General features: G+C 64.1%; 2 protein-coding genes across 4 annotated transcripts in view; both read right to left on the reverse strand.

The window, feature by feature from the left end:
• CXXC1 (CXXC finger protein 1) overlaps positions 1-11,354 on the reverse strand; it is a 52,725-nt gene extending 41,371 nt beyond the window's left edge. The window contains exons 1-5 of one of the 3 annotated variants that reach the window (XM_065044376.1): positions 11,214-11,352; positions 11,032-11,129; positions 9,072-9,172; positions 6,472-6,581; positions 3,166-3,321 (exon numbers count right to left, since the gene is read on the reverse strand). In XM_065044376.1, the coding sequence (XP_064900448.1) occupies positions 3,166-3,321; positions 6,472-6,581; positions 9,072-9,172; positions 11,032-11,129; positions 11,214-11,216 (468 nt within the window). In that variant the 5' untranslated portion in view covers positions 11,217-11,352. Of the gene's footprint in view, positions 1-3,165; positions 3,322-6,471; positions 6,582-9,071; positions 9,173-11,031; positions 11,130-11,213 lie in introns of those variants that run through there. The other 2 variants (XM_065044374.1, XM_065044375.1) reach the window with 2 other exon arrangements.
• A 48-nt stretch (positions 11,355-11,402) lies between these two features.
• On the reverse strand, positions 11,403-22,769 carry LOC135576965 (basic proline-rich protein-like). The gene is made up of 13 exons (XM_065044369.1): positions 22,743-22,769; positions 22,202-22,244; positions 20,570-21,491; positions 16,322-16,395; positions 16,142-16,216; positions 15,390-15,437; positions 15,078-15,132; positions 14,895-14,984; positions 14,726-14,789; positions 12,589-12,655; positions 12,442-12,496; positions 12,237-12,326; positions 11,403-11,608 (listed from the first exon to the last, which is right to left on the reverse strand). The coding sequence occupies exons 1-13, from the start codon at positions 22,767-22,769 to the stop codon at positions 11,554-11,556; spliced, it is 1,665 nt and encodes a 554-aa protein (XP_064900441.1). The 3' UTR covers positions 11,403-11,553.
• Positions 22,770-24,567: the final 1,798 nt, after the last annotated feature.

Raw genomic sequence — 24,567 nt, forward strand, 5'->3', positions numbered from 1 at the left:
CGCTAAGCCCCCGCTAAGCCCACGCTAAGCCCACGCTAAGCCCACGCTAAGCCCACGTCAAGCCCACGCTAACCTCACGCTAAGCCCGCGCTAAACCCACGCTAAAGCCACGCTAAGCCCACGCTAAACCCACGCTAAACCCGCGCTAAACCCGCGCTAAGCCCGCGCTAAGCCCGCGCTAAGCCCGCGCTAAGCCCGCGCTAAGCCCACGCTAAACCCACGCCAAGCCCACGATAAACCCGCGCTAAGCCCGCGCTAAGCCCGCGCCAAGCCCGCGCCAAGACCGCACCAAGCCCGCGCCAAGCCCGCGCCAAGCCCGCGCTAACCCACGCTAACCTCACGCTAAGCCCACGCTAAACCCACGCTAAACCCACGCTAAGCCCGCGCTAAGCCCCCGCTAAGCCCACGTCAAGCCCACGCCAAGCTCACGCCAAGCTCACGCTAACCCCGCGCTAAGCCCGCGCTAAGCCCACGCTAAGCCCGCGCTAAGCCCACGCTAAGCCCACGCTAAGCTCGGGCTAAGCCCCCGCTAAACCCACGCTAAGCCCCCGCTAAGCCCACGTCAAGCCCACGCCAAGCTCACGCCAAGCTCACGCTAATCTCACGCTAATCTCACGCTAAGCCCCCGCTAAACCCACGCTAAACCCACGCTAAGCCCACCTAAACCCACGCTAAGCCCCCGCTAAGCCCGCGCTAAGCTCACGTCAAGCTCACGCTAAGCCCGCGCTAAACCCACGCTAAAGCCACGCTAAGCCCACGCTAAACCCACGCTAAACCCGCGCTAAGCCCGCGCTAAGCCCGCGCTAAGCCCGCGCTAAACCCGCGCTAAGCCCGCGCTAAGCCCGCGCTAAGCCCGCGCTAAGCCCGCGCTAAACCCGCGCTAAACCCGCGCTAAGCCCACGCTAAGCCCACGCTAAGCCCACGCTAAGCCCACGCTAAGCCCACGCTAAGCCCGCGCTAAGCCCGCGCCAAGCCCGCGCCAAGCCCGCGCCAAGCCCGCGCCAAGCCCGCGCTAAGCCCGCGCTAAGCCCACGTCAAGCCCGCGCTAAGCCCGCGCTAAGCCCGCGCTAAGCCCACGTCAAGCCCACGCTAAGCCCACGCTAAGCCCACACTAAGCCCACGCTAAGCCCACGCTAAGCCCACGCTAAGCCCACGTCAAGCCCACGCTAAGCCCACGCTATGCCCACGCTAAACCCACGCTAAACCCACGCTAAGCCCGCGCTTAGCCCGCGCTAAGCCCGCGCGAAGCCCGCGCGAAGCCCACGTCAAGCCCACGCCAAGCCCACGCTAAGCCCGTGCTAACCTCACGCTAAACCCGCGCTAAGCCCACGCTAAGCCCACGCTAAGCCCGCGCTAAGCCCGCGCTAAGCCCGCGCTAAACCCGCGCTAAACCCACGCTAAGCCCACGCTAAACCCACGCTAACCTCACGCTAAGCCCACGCTAAGCCCACGCTAAACCCACGCTAAACCCACGCTAAACCCACGCTAAACCCACGCTAACCTCACGCTAAGCCCACGCTAAACCCACGCTAAACCCGCGCTAAGCCCGCGCTAAGCCCGCGCTAAGCCCGCGCTAAGCCCGCGCTAAGCCCACGCTAAGCCCACGCTAAGCCCACGCTAAACCCACGCTAAACCCACGCTAAACCCACGCTAAACCCACGCTAAGCCCACGCTAAGCCCACGCTAAGCCCACGCTAAGCCCACGCTAAGCCCACGCTAAGCCCACGCTAAACCCGCGCTAAGCCCGCGCTAAGCCCGCGCTAAGCCCGCGCTAAGCCCGCGCTAATCTCACGCTAAACCCGCGCTAAGCCCACGCTAATCTCACGCTAAGCCCGCGTCAAGCCCGCGTCAAGCCCGCGCTAAGCCCACGCTAAGCTCACACTAATCTCACACTAAGCCCGCGTCAAGCCCACGTCAAGCCCACGCTAAGCCCACGCTAAGCCCACGCTAAAGCCACGCTAAGCCCTCGCTAAACCCACGCTAAGCCCTCGCTAAACCCGCGCTAAGCCCACGCTAAGCCCACGCTAAGCCCACGCTAAGCCCACGCTAAGCCCACGCTAAGCCCACGCTAAGCCCACGCTATCCCACGCTATCCCACGCTAAGCCCACGCTAAGCCCACGCTAAGCCCACGCTAATCTCACGCTAAGCCCACGCTAAACCCGCGCTAAGCCCGCGCTAAGCCCGCGCTAAGCCCACGCTAAGCCCACGCTAAACCCACGCTAAGCCCGCGCTAAGCCCGCGCTAAGCCCGCGCTAAGCCCACGCTAAGCCCGCGCTATCCTCACGCTAAGCCCACGCTAAGCCCGCGCTAAGCCCGCGCTAAGCCCACGCTAAGCCCACGCTAAGCCCACGCTAAAGCCACGCTAAAGCCACGCTAAACCCACGCTAAGCCCACGCTAAACCCACGCTAAGCCCACGCTAAGCCCACGCTAAGCCCACGCTAAGCCCGCGCTAAGCCCGCGCTAAACCCACGCTAAACCCACGCTAAGCCCGCGCTAAGCCCGCGCTAAGCCCGCGCTAAGCCCACGCTAAGCCCACGTCAAGCCCACGCTAACCCCACGCTAAACCCACGCTAAGCCCGCGCTAAGCCCGCGCTAAGCCCGCGCTAAGCCCGCGCTAAGCCCGCGCTAAGCTCACGCTAAGCCCACGTCAAGCCCACGCCAAGCTCACGCCAAGCCCATGCTAAGCTCCCGCTAAGCTCGCGCTAAGCCCGCGCTAAGCCCGCGCTAAACCCGCGCTAAACCCGCGCTAACCTCACACTAAGCCCACGCTAAGCCCACGCTAAACCCACGCTAAGCCCACGCTAAGCCCACGCTAAGCCCACGTCAACCCCACGCTAAGCCCACGCTAAACCCACGCTAAACCCACGCTAAGCCCGCGCTAAGCCCACGCTAACCTCACGCTAAACCCACACTAAGCCCGCACTAAGCCCGCACTAAGCCCGCACTAAGCCCGCACTAAGCCCGCACTAAGCCCGCACTAAGCCCGCGCTAACCTCACGCTAAACCCACGCTAAGCCCACGCTAAGCCCGCGCTAAGCCCATGCTAAACCCACGCTAAACCCACGCTAAGCCCGCACTAAGCCCACGCTAAATCCACGCTAAGCCCACGCTAAACCCGCGCTAAGCCCGCGCTAAGCCCGCGCTAAGCCCCCGCGTGCCGCACCCTGGCGCGCAGCTGGCACTGGCGCAGGCGGCACTTCTGGCGGATCTTGTTGGGCCCCCCGAACTTCTTCATGTCGCGGCAGAAGTCGCAGAGCCCGCAGTCCTCGGGGCGCCGGCACGCCTCGCACTCCCCGCACATGCGCGCCGAACGCTTCACCTGCCGGCACACAAGGGACCCAGGCGTCCGGGAGGGAACCCAGGCGTCCGGGAGAGGCTACGGGATGTTCCCAGGGACTTTTGAGGGGAATCCGGGCTTAAAGGGGAATAGAGGATCTAGCCCGGATGCCTGGGTCCCTTGTTTGAGGTCTCCCGAACGCCTGGGTCCCTTGTTTGAGGTCTCCCGAACGCCTGGGTCCCTTGTTTGAGGTCTCCCGAACGCCTGGGTCCCTTGTTTGAGGTCTCCCGAACGCCTGGGTCCCTTTCCCGGACGCCTGGGTCCCTTGTTTGAGGTCTCCCGAACGCCTGGGTCCCTTGTTTGAGGTCTCCCGAACGCCTGGGTCCCTCTCCCGGACGCCTGGGTCCCTTGTTTGAGGTCTCCCGAACGCCTGGGTCCCTTTCCCGGACACCTGGGTCCCCTTCCCGGACACCTGGGTCCCTTGTTTGAGCTCTCCCGAACGCCTGGGTCCCCCCCCCGGACGCCTGGGTCCCCCCCCCGGACGCCTGGGTCCCTTTCCCGGACGCCTGAGTCCCTTGTTTGAGGTCTCCCGAACGCCTGGGTCCCTTTCTCGGACACCTGGGTCCCTTTCCCGGACGCCTGGGTCCCTTGTTTGAGGTCTCCCGAACGCCTGGGTCCCCCCCCCGGACACCTGGGTCCCTTTCCCAGATGCCTGAGTCCCTTGTTTGAGGTCTCCCGAACGCCTGGGTCCCTTGTTTGAGGTCTCCCGAACGCCTGGGTCCCTTGTTTGAGGTCTCCCGAACGCCTGGGTCCCTTGTTTGAGGTCTCCCGAACGCCTGGGTCCCTTTCCCGGACGCCTGGGTCCCTCTCCCGGACGCCTGGGTCCCTTGTTTGAGGTCTCCCGAACGCCTGGGTCCCTTTCCCGGACGCCTGGGTCCACCCCACAGACGCCTGGGTCCACCCCACGGACGCCTGGGTCCCTCTCCCGGACGCCTGGGTCCCTTGTTTGAGGTCTCCCGAACGCCTGGGTCCCTTTCCCGGACACCTGGGTCCCCCCCCCGGATGCCTGGGTCCACCCCCCGGACGCCTGGGTCCCTTGTTTGAGGTCTCCCGAACGCCTGGGTCCCTTTCCCGGACGCCTGGGTCCACCCCCCGGACGCCTGGGTCCCTTTCCCGGACGCCTGGGTCCCTTGTTTGAGGTCTCCCGAACGCCTGGGTCCCCCCCCCGGACACCTGGGTCCCTTTCCCGGACGCCTGGGTCCCTTGTTTGAGGTCTCCCGAACGCCTGGGTCCCTTTCCCCGACACCCGGGTCCCCTCTCCTGGATGCCTGGGTCCCTTGTTTGAGGTCTCCCGAACGCCTGGGTCCCTTGTTTGAGGTCTCCCAAACGCCTGGGTCCCTTGTTTGAGGTCTCCCGAACGCCTGGGTCCCTTTCCCGGACGCCTGGGTCCCTCTCCCGGACGCCTGGGTCCCTTGTTTGAGGTCTCCCGAACGCCTGGGTACCTTTCCCGGACGGCTGGGTCCCCCCCCCCCGGACGCCTGGGTCCCTCTCCCGGACGCCTGGGTCACTCTCCCGGACGCCTGGGTCCCTTGTTTGAGGTCTCCCGAACACCTGGGTCCCTCTCCCGGACGCCTGGGTCCCTTGTTTGAGGTCTCCCGAACGCCTGGGTCCCTTTCCCGGACGCCTGGGTCCACCCCACGGACGCCTGGGTCCACCCCACGGACGCCTGGGTCCCTCTCCCGGACGCCTGGGTCCCTTGTTTGAGGTCTCCCGAACGCCTGGGTCCCTTTCCCGGACACCTGGGTCCCCCCCCCGGATGCCTGGGTCCACCCCCCGGACGCCTGGGTCCCTTGTTTGAGGTCTCCCGAACGCCTGGGTCCCTTTCCCGGACGCCTGGGTCCACCCCCCGGACGCCTGGGTCCCTTTCCCGGACGCCTGAGTCCCTTGTTTGAGGTCTCCCGAACGCCTGGGTCCCTTGTTTGAGGTCTCCCGAACGCCTGGGTCCCTTTCCCGGACGCCTGGGTCCCTCTCCCGGACGCCTGGGTCCCTTGTTTGAGGTCTCCCGAACGCCTGGGTCCCTTTCCCGGACGCCTGGGTCCCTCTCCCGGACGCCTGGGTCCCTTGTTTGAGGTCTCCCGAACGCCTGGGTCCCTCTCCCGGACGCCTGGGTCACTCTCCCGGACGCCTGGGTCCCTTGTTTGAGGTCTCCCGAACACCTGGGTCCCTCTCCCGGACGCCTGGGTCCCTTGTTTGAGGTCTCCCGAACGCCTGGGTCCCTTTCCCGGACACCTGGGTCCCTACCCCGGATGCCTGGGTCCCCCCCCCCGGACGCCTGGGTCCCCCCCCCGGACGCCTGGGTCCCTTGTTTGAGGTCTCCCGAACGCCTGGGTCCCTTTCCCGGACGCCTGGGTCCCTTTCCCGGACGCCTGGGTCCCTTGTTTCAGGTCTCCCGAACGCCTGGGTCCCTTTCCCGGACGCCTGGGTCCCCCCCCCCAGACGCCTGGGTCCCCGCCCCGGACGCCTGGGTCCCTCCTCCCCGACGCCTGGGTCCTTTCCCCGGACGCCTGGGTCCCCCCTCCCGAATACCTGGGTCCCTTCCCCGGACGCCTGGGTCCCCCCGCCCGGACACCTGGGTCCCCCCCCCGGGACGCCTGGGTCCTTTCCCCGGACGCCTGGGTCCCCTCTCCCGGATGCCTGGGTCCCTTGTTTCAGGTCTCCCGAACACCTGGGTCCCTTTCCCGGACGCCTGGGTCCCTTCCCCGGACGCCTGGGTCCCACCCCCGGACGCCTGGGTTCCCCCCCCCCGGACGCCTGGGTCCCTATCCCGAACGCCTGGGTCCCTCCTCCCAAACGCCTGGGTCCCCCCGCCCGGACGCCTGGGTCCCCCTTCCCGGGACGCCTGGGTCCCCGCCCCGGATGCCAGGGTCCCTCCTCCCGGACGCCTGGGTCCCTTCCCCGGACGCCTGGGTCCCTATCCCGGACGCCTGGGTCCCCCCTCCTGAATACCTGGGTCCCTTCCCCGGACGCCTGGGTCCCTATCCCGGACACCTGGGTCCCCCCTCCCGGACGCCTGGGTCCCCCCCCCGGGACGCCTGGGTCCCTCCTCCCGGACGCCTGGGTCCCTTCTCCCGGACGCCTGGGTCCCTCCTCCCGGACGCCTGGGTCCCCGCCCCGGACGCCTGGGTCCCTCACCTTGGCGGCCCGGCCGTGCTCGGTCTCCTGGGATTTGGGGGTTTCGGGGTCTCGCTCCTTTTCCCGCCATTTCTTGTGCCGGTACCGGATCTCCAGGGTGGGGTCCTTCTCTGGGGGGGGGGAGGGGAGGAGTCAGCGGGGGACCCAGGCGTCCGGGAGGGACCCAGGCGTCCGGGAACCCCGAGAAAAGGACCCAGGCGTCCGGGAGACCCCAAATAAGGACCCAGAAACCCCCATAAACCCCCCAAAATGAGCCCAAATCCCCCCAAAATGGGACCCCAGCCCCCCCAGGGACCCCCCGAGAAGGGACCCAGGCGTCCGGGTGCCCCAAATAAGGGACCCAGGCGTCCGGGAGAGGGACCCAGGCATCCGGGAGACCCCAAATAAGGGACCCAGGCATCCGGGAGACCCCAAATAAGGACCCATAAACCCCCATAAAACCCCCAAAATGAGCCCAAATCCCCCCAAAATGAAACCCCGCCCCCCCCAGGGACCCCCCGAGAAGGGACCCAGGCGTCCGGGTGCCCCAAATAAGGGACCCAGGCGTCCGGGAGAGGGACCCAGGCATCCGGGAGACCCCAAATAAGGGACCCAGGCGTCCGGGAGACCCCAAATAAGGACCCAGAAACCCCCATAAACCCCCCAAAATGAGCCCAAATCCCCCCAAAATGGGACCCCAGCCCCCCCAGGGACCCCCTGAAAAGGGACCCAGGCGTCCGGGTGCCCCAAATAAGGGACCCAGGCGTCCGGGAGAGGGACCCAGGAGTCCGGGAGACCCCAAATAAGGGACCCAGGCGTCCGGGAGACCCCAAATAAGGACCCAGAAACCCCCATAAAACCCCCAAAATGAGCCCAAATCCCCCCAAAATGGGACCCTGGCCCCCCCAGGGACCCCCAAAAAGGGACCCAGGCGTCCGGGTGCCCCAAATAAGGGACCCAGGCGTCCGGGAGAGGGACCCAGGCATCCGGGAGACCCCAAATAAGGGACCCAGGCGTCCGGGAGACCCCAAATAAGGGACCCAGGCGTCCGGGAGACCCCAAATAAGGACCCATAAACCCCCATAAAACCCCCAAAATGAGCCCAAATCCCCCCAAAATTAAACCCCAGCCCCCCCAGGGACCCCCTGAAAAGGGACCCAGGCGTCCGGGTGCCCCAAATAAGGGACCCAGGCATCCGGGAGACCCCAATAAGGGACCCAGGCATCCGGGAGACCCCAATAAGGGACCCACAAACCCCCCAAATTAACCCCAGAGACCAACCCCATAAAGGGACCCAGGCGTCCGGGTGCCCCAAATAAGGACCCAGAAACCCCCATAAAACCCCCAAAATGAGCCCAAATCCCCCCAAAATGGGACCCCAGCCCCCCCAGGGACCCCCTGAAAAGGGACCCAGGCGTCCGGGTGCCCCAAATAAGGGACCCAGGCGTCCGGGAGACCCCAAATAAGGGACCCAGGCGTCCGGGAGACCCCAAATAAGGACCCATAAACCCCCATAAAACCCCCAAAATGAGCCCAAATCCCCCCAAAATGGGACCCCAGCCCCCCCAGGGACCCCCTGAAAAGGGACCCAGGCGTCCGGGTGCCCCAAATAAGGGACCCAGGCGTCCGGGAGAGGGACCCAGGCGTCCGGGAGACCCCAAATAAGGGACCCAGGCGTCCGGGAGACCCCAAATAAGGACCCAGAAACCCCCATAAAACCCCCAAAATGAGCCCAAATCCCCCCAAAATTAAACCCCAGCCCCCCCAGGGACCCCCTGAAAAGGGACCCAGGCGTCCGGGTGCCCCAAAGAAGGGACCCAGGCATCCGGGAGGGGGACCCAGGCGTCCGGGAGACCCCAAATAAGGGACCCAGGCGTCCGGGAGACCCCAAATAAGGACCCATAAACCCCCATAAAACCCCCAAAATGAGCCCAAATCCCCCCAAAATGGGACCCCAGCCCCCCCAGGGACCCCCAAGAAGGGACCCAGGCGTCCGGGTGCTCCACATAAGGGACCCAGGCGTCCGGGAGAGGGACCCAGGCATCCGGGAGACCCCAAATAAGGGACCCAGGCGTCCGGGAGACCCCAAATAAGGGACCCAGGCGTCCGGGAGGGGGACCCAGGCGTCCGGGAGACCCCAAATAAGGACCCAGAAACCCCCATAAACCCCCCAAAATGAGCCCAAATCCCCCCAAAATGGGAGCCCAGCCCCCCCAGGGACCCTCTGAAAAGGGACCCAGGCGTCCGGGTGCCCCAAATAAGGGACCCAGGCGTCCGGGAGAGGGACCCAGGCGTCCGGGAGACCCCAAATAAGGACCCAGAAACCCCCATAAAACCCCCAAAATGAGCCCAAATCCCCCCAAAATTAAACCCCAGCCCCCCCAGGGACCCCCTGAAAAGGGACCCAGGCGTCCGGGTGCCCCAAAGAAGGGACCCAGGCATCCGGGAGGGGGACCCAGGCGTCCGGGAGACCCCAAATAAGGGACCCAGGCGTCCGGGAGACCCCAAATAAGGACCCATAAACCCCCATAAACCCCCCAAAATGAGCCCAAATCCCCCCAAAATGGGACCCCAGCCCCCCCAGGGACCCCCAAAAAGGGACCCAGGCGTCCGGCTCTCACCGCGGCACTGCCGGCAGTACCATTCCCGAATGGCCTTGGCCATCTTCTCCGTGATGTTGATGCAGTCGCCGTGGAACCACTCGTTGCAGTTGTCGCAGCCGCTGCCAACGGGGGACCCAGGAGTTCGGGAGGGACCCAGGAGTTCGGGGATGGACCCAGGAGTTCGGGAGGGACCCAGGAGTTCGGGAGGGACCCAGGAGTTCGGGAGGGACCCAGGAGTTCAGGAGGGGACCCAGGAGTTCAGGAGGGGACCCAGGAGTTCGGGGGGTGGGGGGGGGACCCAGGAGTTCGGGGGGGCGACACCATAATGGGCACCCAGGAGTTCGGGAAGAGGGACCCAGGAGTTCGGGAAGAAGGGACCCAGGAGTTCAGGAAGGGACCCAGGAGTTCGGGGGAGAGGGACCCAGGAGTTTGGGAAAGGGACCCAGGAGTTCGGGGGAGAGGGACCCAGGAGTTCGGGGGAGAGGGACCCAGGAGTTCGGGGGAGAGAGGGACCCAGGAGTTCGGGAGAGGGGACGCAGGAGTTCGGGAAAGGGACCATAATGGGGACCCAGGTGTTCAAGAGGGACCCAGGAGTCCGGGAAAGGGACCCAGGAGTTCGGGAAAGGGACCCAGGAGTCCGGGAAGAAGGGACCCAGGAGTCCGGGAAGAAGGGACCCAGGAGTCCGGGAGGGGGGACGCAGGAGTTCGGGGGGGGGGGGACCCAGGAGTTCGGGAGGGGGGACCCAGGAGTTCGGGAGAGGGGACCCAGGAGTTCGGGGGGGGGACCCAGGAGTTCGGGGGGGGGGGGACCCAGGAGTTCGGGGGAAAGGGACCCAGGAGTTCGGGAAGTGGGGCCATAATGGGGACCCAGGAGTTCGGGGGGGGGACCCAGGAGTTCGGGGGGGGGGACCCAGGAGTTCGGGGGGGGGGACCCAGGAGTTTGGGAAGTGGGGCCATAATGGGGACCCAGGAGTTCCAGAGGGACCCAGGAGTCCGGGAGAGGGGACCCAGGAGTTCGGGGGAGAGGGACCCAGGAGTTCGGGGGAGAGGGACCCAGGAGTTCGGGGGAGAGGGACCCAGGAGTTCGGGGGGGGGGGACCCAGGAGTTCGGGAAAGGGACCATAATGGGGTCCCAGGTGTTCAAGAGGGACCCAGGAGTTCGGGAAAGGGACCCAGGAGTCCGGGAAGGGACCCAGGAGTCCGGGAAGGGACCCAGGAGTCCGGGAAGGGACCCAGGAGTTCGGGATAAGGGGCCATAATGGGGACCCAGGTGTTTGGGAAGAGGGACCCAGGAGTTCTGGAAAGGGGACCCAGGAGTTCGGGGGGGGACCCAGGAGTTCGGGAGGGGGGGGGGGACCCAGGAGTTCGGGAGGGGGGGGGGGACCCAGGAGTTCGGGAGGGGGGGGGGACCCAGGAGTTCGGGAGGGGGGGGGGACCCAGGAGTTCGGGAGAGGGGACCCAGGAGTTCGGGAGAGGGGACCCAGGAGTTCGGGAAGAGGGGCCATAATGGGGACCCAGATGTTCAGGAGGGACCCAGGAGTTCGGGAAAGGGACGCAGGAGTTCGGGAAAGGGACCCAGGAGTTCGGGGGAGGGGACCCAGGAGTTCGGGGGAGGGGACCCAGGAGTTCGGGGGAGGGGACCCAGGAGTTCGGGGGGGGGGACCCAGGAGTTCGGGAAAGGGACCCAGGAGATCGGGAAAGGGACCCAGGAGATCGGGAAAGGGACCCAGGAGATCGGGAAAGGGACCCAGGAGTCCGGGAGGGGACCCAGGAGTTCGGGAGGGGGGACCCAGGAGTTCGGGAAAGGGACCCAGGAGTTCGGGAAAGGGACCCAGGAGTCCGGGAGGGACCCAGGAGATCGGGAAAGGGACCCAGGAGTCCGGGAAAGGGACCCAGGAGTCCGGGAGGGACCCAGGAGTTCGGGAAAGGGACCCAGGAGATCGGGAAAGGGACCCAGGCGTCCGGCCCGCTCACTCACATCATGAAGCAGTTGATATCGGGTTTCCTACACACACAATAAACCGGCGCGTTCTCCTCCCCGCCCGCCGGCGCCTCCGCGTCCGAAAACTCGCTGTCCTGCTTCAAACCACACACATCAGCTCCCTCCCGAACCCCAAAATCGCCCGAATTCACCCCAAAATCCCCCCCCGTTTCTGTCACCATCGTTGCGTTATCGCCGCCGCCGCGAAGGCCGCGGAAACCGGAAGTAGGAGGGGCGACTTCCGGTGAGTTGCCGTACGGATGGGGGGGCGTTACGGTGCAAACATGGCGGCGCCCGTAATGGGGAGGAGGGAGAGGCGGCGGCCATGTTGGGGGGGGCGGTTGAATTGAAGCGGAAGGACCCGGATGGAGATGGATAAAAGGGGCGTTTATTGGGGACATTGGGGACAGACAGAGGGACATGGGGACAGACAGAGGGACATAGGGACATGGGGACAGGGGGACATGGGGACAGACGGACAGACAGACAGAGGGACGCGGGGACGTTTTCCGTCTCTCGTTACGGCGTCGGTGCCTCCAGGGGGCGCTGCAGCCGCTCCATGTCCTGCAGGAGCCTGAGGGGGCGGAGTCAAGGGGACCCAGGAGTTCGGGGAGGGACCCAGGAGTCCGGGGAGGGGACCCAGGAGTTCGGGGAGGGGACCCAGGAGGTTGGGAAAGGGACCCAGGTGTTCAGGAGGGGACCCAGGAGTTCGGGAGGGGACCATAATGGGGACCTAAGCATCCTGGAGGGACCCAGGAGTTCGGGAGGGGACCCAGGAGTTGGGGGAGGGACCATAATGGGGACCCAGACGCCAGGGAGGGGACCCAGGAGTTCGGGAAGAGGGACCCAGGAGTTCGGGGAGGGGACCCAGGAGTCCGGGAAAAGGGGCCATAATGGGGACCCAGGTGTTCAAGAGGGACCCAGGAGTTCGGGAGGGACCCAGGAGTTCGGTGAGGGGACCCAAGGGGTTGGGAAAAGGACCCAAGAGTTCGGGAGAGGGAACCATAATGGGGACCCAGGTGTTCGGGAAGAGGGACCCAGGAGTTCGGGGTAAGGGGCCATAATGGGGACCCAGGTGTTCAAGAGGGACCCAGGAGTCCGGGAAAGGGACCATAATGGGGACCCAGATGTTCAGGATGGGGACCCAGATGTTCAGGAGGGACCCAGGAGTTCGGGGAGGGGACCCAGGCATCCGGGCTCACCTGTCCCTACGGTGCTGATTGGACAGTTTCTGGCCAAGCTCCGCCCCCAGGCGCTGCCGCGCCGCCTCCATCTCCTGCTCCACCAATCGCCTGCGGGACCAAGGCGTTGGGGGGGGGGGGGCGGAGTCAGTTGCTCAAGGGGCGTGGCCAAGGGCCGGGGGGCGGAGTCGTGTGCCGGGGGCGGGGCCAGGCGCCTGTCACTCACGTGGCCACGAAGGCTTCAGGGCCCAGCTGCTCCTCCAGCTCCAGCAGGTGGCGCTCTGCGGAGGGACCCAGGAGTTCGGGAGGGACCCAGGAGTTCGGGAAAGGGACCCAGGAGTTCGGGAAAGGGACCCAGGCGTCCGGGGCTCACCCTGGCTCAGAAGCTCCTCCCTCTTCTCCTCCAGTTTCACCAGTTCAGCCTCCAACTGGGCTGGGGCCTGCAGGAGGGACCCAGGCGTCCGGGAGGGACCCAGGCGTCCGGGAGGGACCCAAAAAAGGGACCCAGGCATCCGGGAGATCACAAATAAGGGACCCAAGTGTCTGGGAAAGGGACCCAGGCATCCGGGAGGCATCAAATAAGGGACCCAGGCATCCGAGAGACCCCCAAATAAGGGACCCAGGCATCCGGGAAAGGGACCCAGGCGTCCGGGAAAGGGACCCAGGCGTTCGGGAGACCTCAAATAAGGGACCCAAGTGTCTGGGAAAGGGACCCAGGCATCCGGGAGAGGGACCCAGGCGTTCGGGAGACCTCAAACAAGGGACCCAGGCATCCGGGAGACCCCCAAATAAGGGACCCAGGCATCCGGGAGACCCCCAAATAAGGGACCCAGGCATCCGGGAAAGGGACCCAGGCGTCCGGAGACCCCCAAAAAAGGGACCCAGGCATCCGGGAAAGGGACCCAGGCATCCGGGAGACCCCCAAAAAAGGGACCCAGGCGTCCGGGAGGGTGACCCAGGCATCCAGAAAAGGGACCCAGGCATCCGGGAGACCTCAAATAAGGGACCCAGGCATCCGGGAAAGGGACCCAGGCATCCGGGAGACCTCAAATAAGGGACCCAGGCATCCGGGAAAGGGACCCAGGCATCCGGGAGACCTCAAATAAGGGACCCAGGCATCCGGGAAAGGGACCCAGGCATCCGGGAGACCTCAAATAAGGGACCCAGGCATCCGGGAAAGGGACCCAGGCATCCGGGAGACCTCAAATAAGGGACCCAGGCATCCGGGAAAGGGACCCAGGCATCCGGGAGACCTCAAATAAGGGACCCAGGCATCCGGGAAAGGGACCCAGGCGTCCGGGAGACCTCAAATAAGGGACCCAGGCATCTGGGAAAGGGACCCAGGCATCCGGGAGACCTCAAATAAGGGACCCAGGCATCCGGGAAAGGGACCCAGGCATCCGGGAGACCTCAAATAAGGGACCCAGGCGTCCGGGAGACCTCAAATAAGGGACCCAGGCATCCGGGAGACCCCCAAATAAGGGACCCAGGCATCCGGGGAAGGGACCCAGGCGTCCGGGAGACCTCAAATAAGGGACCCAGGCATCCGGGAGACCCCCAAATAAGGGACCCAGGCATCCGGGGAAGGGACCCAGGCGTCCGGGAGACCTCAAACAAGGGACCCAGGCGTCCGGAGACCCCCAAAAAAGGGACCCAGGCATCCGGGGAAGGGACCCAGGCGTCCGGGAGACCTCAAACAAGGGACCCAGGCGTCCGGGAGACCCCCAAAAAAGGGACCCAGGCGTCCGGGAGGGTGACCCAGGCATCCAGAAAAGGGACCCAGGCATCCGGGAGACCTCAAATAAGGGACCCAGGCATCCGGGAAAGGGACCCAGGCATCCGGGAAAGGGACCCAGGCATCCGGGAGACCTCAAACAAGGGACCCAGGCGTCCGGGAGACCTCAAACAAGGGACCCAGGCGTCTGGGAAAGGGACCCAGGCGTCCGGGAGACCCCCAAAAAAGGGACCCAGGCGTCCGGGAGAGGGACCCAGGCATCCAGAAAAGGGACCCAGGTGTCCGGGAGACCTCAAATAAGGGACCCAGGCATCCGGGAAAGGGACCCAGGCATCCGGGAGACCTCAAACAAGGGACCCAGGCATCCGGGAAAGGGACCCAGGCGTCCGGGAGGGTGACCCAGGCATCCAGAAAAGGGACCCAGGCATCCGGGAGACCTCAAATAAGGGACCCAGGCATCCGGGAAAGGGACCCAGGCATCCGGGAGACCTCAAATAAGGGACCCAGGCATCCGGGAAAGGGACCCAGGCATCCAAGAGACCCCCAAACAAGGGACCCAGGCATCCGGGAAAGGGACCCAGGCATCCGGGAGACCTCAAATAAGGGACCCAGGCGTCCAAGAGACCCCCAAACAAGGGACCCAGGCATCCGGGAAAGGGACCCAGGCGTCTGGAAGACCCCCAAAAAAGGGACCCAGGCATCCGGGAGACCTCAAATAAGGGACCCAGGCATCCGGGTGACCCCCAAACAAGGGACCCAGGCGTCCGGTGCTCACGTGCGCCCCCTGCAGTTCCTTGTGCTGCTCCATGATGTCCTCGAGCTGCCGCCAGAACTCGAACCTTTGGGTGACAAAGGGGGTGTCCCCAGCGCGTCACGTGACCCGGGGTGTCCCCAACTGGTGTCACGTGACCCGGGGTGTCCCCAACTGGTGTCACGTGACCCACCGGTGTCCCCGGCGCTGGTTCCGAATGTGGTCCCGGCGCTGCCCCTCCCCCACCAGCTCCCGTTGGCGGTTCAGGATCGACCCCCAGCACCTAAAAAGGGTCAAAGGTCACGGGGTCATCAAGGAGGTCAAAGGTCATCCCACCCCCCACCCACCCCACCCCCCCCAGGCCACGCCCACTCACCTTTGACCTTTGGCCTCCAACTCCTCCCAGCGCAGACGGGAAACACGGAGGGACTCTGGAGGGACCCAGGAGTTCGGGGGGGACCCAGGAGTGCCCCAAGGGACCCAGGAGTTCGGGAGGACACAGGAGTTAAGGGAGGAACCCAGGAGTTCGGGGGGGACCCAGGAGTGCCCCCAAGGGACCCAGGAGTTCGGGAGGACACAGGAGTTAAGGGAGGGACCCAGGAGTTCGGGAAGGGACCCAGAAGTTCAGAAACAAAGGAGTTCAGGGAGGGACCCAGGCGTCCGGGAGGGACCCAGGCGTCCGGCTCACCCTGTTTCTGCTGCCACAGCCCGTCCAGCGCCGCCCGACGCTCCTCAACTTGGGGGGGGTGGGGGGGGAGGTCAGCGCCCGGACGCCTGGGTCCCTCGCCCGGACGCCTGGGTCCCTTCCCCGGATGCCTGGGTCCATTCCCCGGACACCTGGGTCCCTTCCCCGGACACCTGGGTCCCCTCCTGGTCCCGCTGACACCCCTAATCCCCCAGAACTGCCCCAAAATAGATTGCTGACAGGCCACGCCCACTCTCCCATGGCCACACCCACTCTCCCATGGCCACGCCCACAAGTCACTGGTCATACCCACCACCCTTTGGCCCCGCCCACTCTCCCATGGCCACACCCACTCTCCCATGGCCACGCCCACTCTCCCATGGCCACCCCCACAAGTCACTGGTCATGCCCCACCACCCTTGGCCCCCGCCCACAAGCCTGTGGCCACGCCCGCTCTCCCATGGCCACACCCACTCTCCCATGGCCACGCCCACTCTCCCATGGTCATGCCCACAAGTCACTGGCCATGCCCACCATCCTTGTCCCCGCCCACAAAGCCTGTGGCCACGCCCACTCTCCCATGGCCTTGCCCCCCACCCCTTGGCCCCTCCCACAAGCCCTTGTCCCCCGCCCACCATCTCTTGGCCCCGCCCCCCTGATCTCCTGTCTCCGCCCCCTCCCCAAGGCACTGGGTGACTCTCCCGGACGCCTGGGTCCCTCCCGGACCGCCTGGGTCCCCTCCAGGTTTGGCTCACGCTGGTCCAGTTGTTGCTGCAGGTCCTGAGTGTGACCCTGGGACTGGGCCAGATCCTGCGCGGCCACCTGGCGGGCTGGACAGACATGGGGACATGGGGACAGACATGGGGACATGGGGACAGACAGGGGGACATGGGGGACAGACATGGGGACATGGGGACAGACATGGGGACGCTCACCCTGGTTCAGGCTCCGCAGTCGCCCCAAAAGCATCTCCATCCTTGGGGCCCCCCCCAGGGGGGACAAGGGACACCTGGGGACACACGGACACTCGTGTCTATGGGGACACACGTTTCCCGCCACTTTTGGTCACGTTTCCCGCCATTTTCTGTCACGTTTTCCCGCCATTTTCTGTCACGTTTTCCCGCCATTTTCTGTCACGTTTCCCCGTCATTTTCCCCCCACGTTTCCCGCCATTTTCTGTAACATTTTCCCGCCATTTTCTGTCCCATTTCCCCGCCATTTTCCATCACATTTTTCCCGCCATTTTCAGTCACATTTTCCCGCCATTTTCTGTCCTGTTTCCCCGCCATTTTCCCCCCACGTTTCCCGCCATTTTCTCCTCATTCTTCCCGCCATTTTCCATCACATTTTCCCGCCATTTTCTGTCACGTTTCCCCGCCATTTTCCCCCCACGTTTCCGCCCATTTTCTCCTCATTCTTCCCGCCATTTTCCGTCACATTTTCCCGCCATTTTCTGTCACGTTTTCCCACCATTTTCCATCACATTTCCACCATATTCTCCTAATTCTTCCCGCCATTTTCCATCACATTTTTCCCGCCATTTTCTGTCCCGTTTCCGCACCATTTTCCATCACATTTTCCCACCATTTTCCATCACATTTTCCCGCCATTTTCTGCCCCTTCTTCCCGCCATTTTCCGTCACATTTTCCCGCCATTTTCTGCCTCTTCTTCCTGACATTTCCCTCACATTTTCCCGCCATTTTCCGTCACATTTTCCCGCCATTTTCTGTCCCGTTTCCCCGCCATTTTCAGTCACGTTTTCCCGCCATTTTCTCCTCATTCTTCCCGCCATTTTCCCTCACGTTTCCCCACCATTTTCTGCCCCTTCTTTCTGCCATTTTCCGTCACATTTTCCCCGCCATTTTCTGTCCCGTTTCCCCTCCATTTTCTGTCACGTTTTCCCGCCATTTTCTGTCCCGTTTCCCCGCCATTTTCCCCCCACGTTTCCCGCCATTTTCCCCCCATGTTTCCCGCCATTTTCTGCCCCTTCTTTCTGCCATTTTCCATCACATTTTCCCGCCACTTTTCTGTCACGTTTCCCCGCCATTTTCTGGTCACATTTCCCGCCATTTTCAGTCACGTTTTCCCGCCATTTTCTGCCCCTTCTTTCCACCATTTTCAGTCACGTTTTCCCGCCATTTTCTGCCTATTCTTCCCGCCATTTTCCCGCACATTTCCCCGCCATTTTCCGTCACATTTTCCCGCCATTATCTGTCCCGTTTCCATTTTCAGTCACGTTTTCCCGCCATTTTCTCCTCATTCTTCCCGCCATTTTCCCTCACGTTTCCCCACCATTTTCTGCCCCTTCTTTCCGCCATTTTCCGTCACATTTTCCCGCCATTTTCTGTCCCGTTTCCCCGCCATTTTCTGTCACATTTCCCCGCCATTTTCAGTCACATTTCCCGCCTTTTTCTGCCCCGTCTTTCCACCATTTTCAGTCAGGTTTTCCCCGCCATTTTCTGCCCCTTCTTTCCGCCATTTTCAGTCACGTTTTCCCGCCATTTTCCGTCACATTTTCCCGCCATTTTCTCCTCCTTCTTCCCACCATTTTCCATCACATTTCCCGCCATTTTCCGTCACGTTTTCCTGCCATTTTCGGCCCCTTCTTTCCACCATTTTCAGTCACGTTTTCCCACCATTTTCTGTCACGTTTTCCATCCATTTTCTCCTCTTTCTTCCGCCATTTTTGTCATGTTTCCCCGCCATTTTCAGTCACGTTTTCCTGCCATTTTCTGCCCCTTCTTCCTGCCATTTTCCGTCACGTTTCCCGTCATTATCTGTCTCATGTTTCCCGCCATTTTCCGCCCCTTCTTCCCTCCATTTTCTGCCCCTTCTTCCCACCATTTTCTGTCACATTTTCCTCATTTTCTGTCACAATTTCCCGCCATTTTCTGCCCCTTCTTCCCGCCATTTTCCCGCACAATTCCCCGCCATTTTCAGTCACGTTTTCCGCCATTTTCTGTCAGGTTTTCCCTCCATTTTCTCCTCCTTCTTGCCGCCATTTTCCGTCCCGTTTTCCCGCCATTTTCTGTCACATTTTCCCGCCATTTTCTGTCACATTTTCCCGCCATTTTTCCATCACATTTTCCCGCCATTTTCCGTCACGTCTCCCGCCATTTTCCGCCCCTTCTTCCCACCATTTTCTGTCACATTTTCCCCCATTTTCTGTCACAATTTCCCGCCATTTTCTGCCCCCTTCTTCCCACCATTTTCTGTCACAATTTCCGGCCATTTTCTGCCTCTTCTTCCCGCCATTTTCCTGCACATTTCCCCGCCATTTTCAGTCACGTTTTCCCGCCATTTTCTGTCATGTTTTCCCGCCATTTTCCGTCCCGTTTTCCCGCCATTTTCCGTCCCGTTTTCCCGCCATTTTCCATCACATTTTCCCGCCATTTTCCGTCACATTTCCCCGCCATTTTCCCTCACGTTTCCCCGCCATTTTCCGCCCCCTTCTTCCCACCATTTTCTGTCACATTTTCCCCCATTTTCCGTCACATTTTCCCGCCATTTTCTGCCCCTTCTTCCCACATTTTCTGTTCACAATTTCCCGCCATTTTCTGCCCCTTCTTCCCGCCATTTTCTGTCACAATTTACCGCCATTTTCTCCCTCTTCTTCTCGCCATTTCCTGCACATTTTCCCGCCATTTTCAGTCACATTTCCCCGCCATTTTCAGTCACGTTTTCCCGCCATTTTCAGTCACGTTTTCCTGCCATTTTCTGTCACGTTTTCCCTCCATTTTCCCATCACATTTTCCCGCCATTTTCCGTCACATTTTCCCGCCATTTTCTGTCCCGTTTCCCCGCCATTTTCAGTCACGTTTTCTCGCCATTTTCTCCTCCTTCTTCCCACCATTTTCCGTCACGTTTTCCCGCCATTTTCTGCCCCTTCTTCCCGCCATTTTCAGTCACGTTTTTCCGCCATTTTCCGTCACATTTTCCCGCCATTTTCTCCTCCTTCTTCCCACCATTTTCCATCACGTTTTCCCGCCATTTTCCATCACGTTTCCCGCTATTTTCCATCACGTTTCCCGCCATTTTCTGTCTCACGTTTTCCTGCCATTTTCTGTCACATTTTCCCGCCATTTCCGTCACATTTCCCTGCCATTTTCCGTCACATTTCCCCGCCATTTTCAGTCACGTTTTCCCACCATTTTCTGTCACGTTTTCCCTCCATTTTCTCCTCCTTCTTCCCACCATTTTCCGTCACGTTTTCCCGCCATTTTCTGCCCCTTCTTGCCGCCATTTTCAGTCATGTTTTCCCCCCATTTTCTGTCACGTTTTCCGCCATTTTCTGTCTCATGTTTTCCCGTCATTTTCTGCCCCTTCTTTCCGCCATTTTCTCCTCCATCTTCCCACTACTTTCTGTCATGTTTTCCCACCATTTTCAGTCACGTTTTCCCGCCATTTTCTGTCATGTTTCCCTCAATTTTTTGTCCCAATTTCCCGCCATTTTCTACCATGTTTCCCGCCATTTTCTGTCACGTTTTCCCGCCATTTTCCCTCCACCCCCAGGCTCCATAGGGTCCATACCCCCCCTCCCAGACCCTATGGATTCCATACTTCCCTCCCAGACCCTATAGGGTCCACAAGCCCCTCCCGACCCTATAGGGTCCATACCCCCCTCCCCAGGTTCTATAGGTTCCATACACCCCCTCCCAGACCCTATAGGGTCCACAAGCCCCTCCCGACCCTATAGGGTCCATACCCCCCCTCCCCAGGTTCTATAGGTTCCCATACACCCCTCTTAGACCATATAGGGTCCATACCCCCCCCCAGACCCTATAGATTCCATACCCCCCCCCTCCCAGACCCTATGGTTTCCATACCCCCCTCCCAGACCCTATAGGGTCCATACCCCCCCCCCCACCCCGGCCCAGGCTCTATAGGGTCCAGGCAGCTCCAGCAGCTCAGGGGCTTTATTGGGGGGGGGGGGGGGGGGGGGGGCGGGGGCGTGTCTCAAAGTGGGCGTGGCTCATTTTGTGGGGCGTGGCTCAAAGTGGGCGTGGCTCTGGGCAGAGGGACCCAGGCGTCCGGGGGGGGCGTGGTGGGGCGTGGTCAGTCGAACAGGCTGGCGAAGCTCTGACGCAGCGAGGGGGCGGGGCTGAGCGAGGGGGGCGTGGTCACGGCGAGGTGGGGGGACCCAGGCGTCCGGGTGCCCCCCCCCCCCCCAATCTCAACTTACCTGGGGGGAACTTGGGCGGCTCCTCCGGGTTTGGGGGTCAGGGCGGGTTTGGGGGCAAGGGGCGGGGCTTGGGGGGCGGGGCTGCCGCGTGGTGGGCGGGCTTGTGGGCCCGGCGGGCGTGGCTGAGCAGGGGGTGGGCGGGGCTGGGGGGAGGTGGGTGGAGCTTGTGGCTGGGACTGTGCAGCAGGCGGAGCTTGTGGGCGGGGCTGCGCGGTGGGCGGAGCCTGAGGACGGGGGCTGCGCCATGGCCGGGGCTTGTGGGCGGGGCTGCGCGGTGGGCGGAGCCTGAGGACGCAACTGTGCAGTGGTGGGCGGAGCCTGAGGGCGCAGCTGCCCCCCAGTGGGGTGGGGCTTGTGGGCGTGTCTGCGCGGCGGCGGGCGGGGCTTGTGGGCGGGGCTGTGAAGTGGGCGGAGCCTGCTGGCGGGGCTGGGGGGAGATGGCTGCTCCGGGGGGGCGGGGCTGGCCCCCGGTGGGTGGAGCCTGAGGACGCGGCTGGGGGGAAGTGGGCGGAGTTTGTGGGCGGGGCTGGGGCGAGGTGGGCGGAGCCTGAGGACGGGGCTGCGCGGTAGGTGGAGTTTGTGGGCGGGGGCTGTGCGGTGGGCGGAGCTTGAGGACGCCGCTGGGGGGAAGTGGGCGGAGCTTGTGGACGGGGCTGCGCAGTGGGAGGGGTTTGTGGGCGGGGCTGCGCGGTGGGTGGAGTTTGTGGGCGGGGCTGCGCGGTGGGTGGAGTTTGTGGGCGGGGCTGAGCGGTGGGCGGAGTTTGTGGGCGGGGGCTGCGCGGTGGGCGGAGTTTGTGGGCGGGGCTGCTGGGCGGGGCCTCGCGCGGGGGCGGGGCCAGCGGCGGCAGCCCCCCCCGAGGGGCGGGGCTGCCCTGCGGCGGGGGGCGGGGCTGGGCTGGACCAATCAGAAGTGGAGCTGCCCCTGAACGGGGGAGGGGGAGAGAAACGGCTCAGGGGGCGTGGCCACTAGGGGGGCGGGTCCCAACTTTTGGGGGGGGGGTGTCTCAGTTTGGGGGGGGGGGGGGGGTCCCAGTTTGGGGGGGGGTCCCAATTGGAGGGGTCTCAGTTTTGGGGTCCCAGTTTGGGGGGGGTCCCAGTTTTGGGGGGGGGGGTCCCAGTTTGGGGGGGGTCCCAGTTTGGGGGTCCCAGTTCGGGGGGGTCCCAATTGGGGGGGGTCCCAGTTTGGGGGGGGGGGCCCAGTTTTTGGGGGGGGTCCCAGTTTTTGGGGGGGGTCACAATTGGGGAGGGGTCACAATTGGGGTGTCCCAGTTTTGGGGGTGGTCCAAGTTTTTGGGGGGTTCCCAACTGGGGGGGGGGTCCCAATTTTGCGGGGGGTCCCAGTTTGGGCGGGGGGTCCCAATTAGGGCATCCCAGTTTGGGGGGGGGGACACAGTTTGGGGGGCCCCCAGTTTTGGGGGGGTCCCAGTTTTGGGGGGGTCCCAGTTCGAGGGGGGGGGGTCCCCCAAATTTGGGGGGGGTCCCAGTTTGGGGGTTCCAGTTAGGGGGGTCCCAATTGTGGGGGGTTCCCAATGGGGGGTCCCAATTGGGGGTCCCAGTTTTGGGGGGGGGTCCCAATTGGGGGGTCCCAGTTTTGGGGGTGTGGGGGGGTCCCCAATATTGGGGGTCACTCACCCTGGGGTGGGGGTCGCTGTTCGGGGGGGGTCCCCGATATCACCTATAGATCAATAATGGGGTGACATGGAGGGGGGGGAGGGGAGTTAAGACCCCTATGGGTCCCCCCCACATCAACTTGGGGTGCAGGGGGGGGGGGTGGGGGAGGGGGGGTGGGGCGGTACCTGTGGGGGGGGGCGGTAGCTCCGCCCTCATGCGCCCCCAAAACCAGCTCCACGATGCGGGCCCGATCCTGCGCCGCCCCCGGGCCCTCCAGAGGCACCCAGGAGCCCAGCACCTGCCGGGGACCCAGGCGTCCGGGAGGGACCCAGGAGTTCGGGGAGGGGACCCAGGAGTTCGGGAGGGACCCAGGAGTTCAGGAGGGACCCAGGAGTGCGGGGAGGGACCCAGGAGTTCGGGGAGGGACCCAGGAGTTCAGGAGGGACCCAGGAGTGCGGGGAGGGACCCAGGAGTTCAGGAGGGACCCAGGAGTTCAGGAGGGACCAGGAGTTCAGAAGGGACCCAGGAGTTCGGGGAGGGACCCAGGAGTTCGGGGAGGGACCCAGGAGTTCAGGAGGGACCCAGGCATCCGGGAAATGGGACCCAGGCATCCGGGAAATGGGACCCAGGAGTTCGGGGAGGGACCCAGGAGTTCGGGGAGGGACCCAGGAGTTCGGGAAATGGGACCCAGGCATCCGGGAAATGGGACCCAGGAGTTCGGGGAGGGACCCAGGAGTTCGGGGAGGGACCCAGGAGTTCGGGGAGGGACCCAGGAGTTCAGGAGGGACCCAGGAGTTCAGGAGGGACCCAGGCATCCGGGAAATGGGACCCAGGCATCCGGGAAATGGGACCCAGGAGTTCGGGGAGGGACCCAGGAGTTCGGGGAGGGACCCAGGAGTTCGGGGGAGGGACCCAGGCATCCGGGAAATGGGACCCAGGCATCCGGGAAATGGGACCCAGGAGTTCGGGGAGGGACCCAGGAGTTCGGGGAGGGACCCAGGAGTTCGGGGAGGGACCCAGGAGTTCGGGGAGGGGGAAGCAGGAGTTCAGGGAGGGACCCAGGAGTTCGGGGAGGGACCCAGGAGTCCGGGGAAACCCAGGTGTTCAGGGGGACCCAGGCGTCCGGGAAAGGGGACCCAGGCATCCGGGAGGGACCCAGGAGTTCGGGGAGGGACCCAGGAGTTCGGGGAGGGACCCAGGAGTTCGGAGGGACCCAGGAGTTCGGGGAGGGACCCAGGAGTTCGGGAGGGACCCAGGAGTTCGGGGAGGGACCCAGGAGTTCGGGAGGGACCCAAGACTGCGGGGAGGGACCCAGGAGTGCGGGGAGGGACCCAGGAGTGCGGGGAGGGACCCAGGCATCCGGGAAATGGGACCCAGGCATCCGGGAGGGACCCAGGAGTTCGGGGAGGGACCCAGGCATCCGGGAGAGGGGACCCAGGAGTTCTGGGGGGGACCCAGGTATCCGGGAAAGGGGACCCAGGCGTCCGGGAGAGGGGACCCAGGCATCCAGAAAAGGGGACCAAGGTGTTCAGAGGGACCCAGGCGTGCGGGAGGGACCCAGGAGTTCGGGGAGGGACCCAGGAGTTCAGGAGGGACCCAGGCGTCCGGGAGAGGGGACCCAGGCATCCAGGAAAGAAAGGGGACCCAGGAGTCCGGGAGGGACCCAGTGTCTGGAATGGACCCAGGAGTTCGGGGGGACCCAGGCGTCCGGGAGAGGGGAGCAAGGTGTTCAGAGGGACCCAGGCGTCCGGGAGGGACCCAGGAGTCCCGGGGGGACCCAGGGAGGTGGGAAGGGACCCAGGCATCCAGGAGGGACCCAGGAGTTCGGGGAGGGACCCAGGCGTCCGGGAAAGGGGACCCAGGAGTCCAGGGAAACCCAGGTGTTCAGGGGGACCCAGGCGTCCGGGAGGGACCCAGGAGTTCGGGGAGGGACCCAGCATCCGGGAGATGGGCCCCAGGTGTTCAGGGGGACCCAGGCGTCCGGGAAAGGGGACCCAGGCGTCCAGGAGAAGGGGACCAAGGTGTTCAGAGGGACCCAGGCGTCCGGGAGGGACCCAGGAGTTCGGGGAGGGACCCAGGAGTGTGGGGGATGCAGGAGTTCAGGAGGGACCCAGGCATCCGGGAGAGGGGACCCAGGCATCCGGGAGGGACCCAGGCATCCGGGAGGGACCCAGGCATCTGGGAAGGGACCAGGCGTCCGGGAGGGGACCCAGGAGTCTGGGAAGGGACCCAGGCGTCCGGGAGGGACCCAGGAGTCCGGGAGGGACCCAGGCAGGTGGGAAGGGACCCAGGCGTCTGGGAAAGGACCCAGGGCGTCCGGGAGGGACCCAGGTGTCCGGGAGGGACCCAGGCGTCCGGGCTGACCTCCAGGATGTGCTCCCGCCCGT

This window comes from Columba livia, chromosome 37 (assembly GCF_036013475.1).
Source record: "Columba livia isolate bColLiv1 breed racing homer chromosome 37, bColLiv1.pat.W.v2, whole genome shotgun sequence".
Taxonomy (NCBI): domain Eukaryota; kingdom Metazoa; phylum Chordata; class Aves; order Columbiformes; family Columbidae; genus Columba; species Columba livia.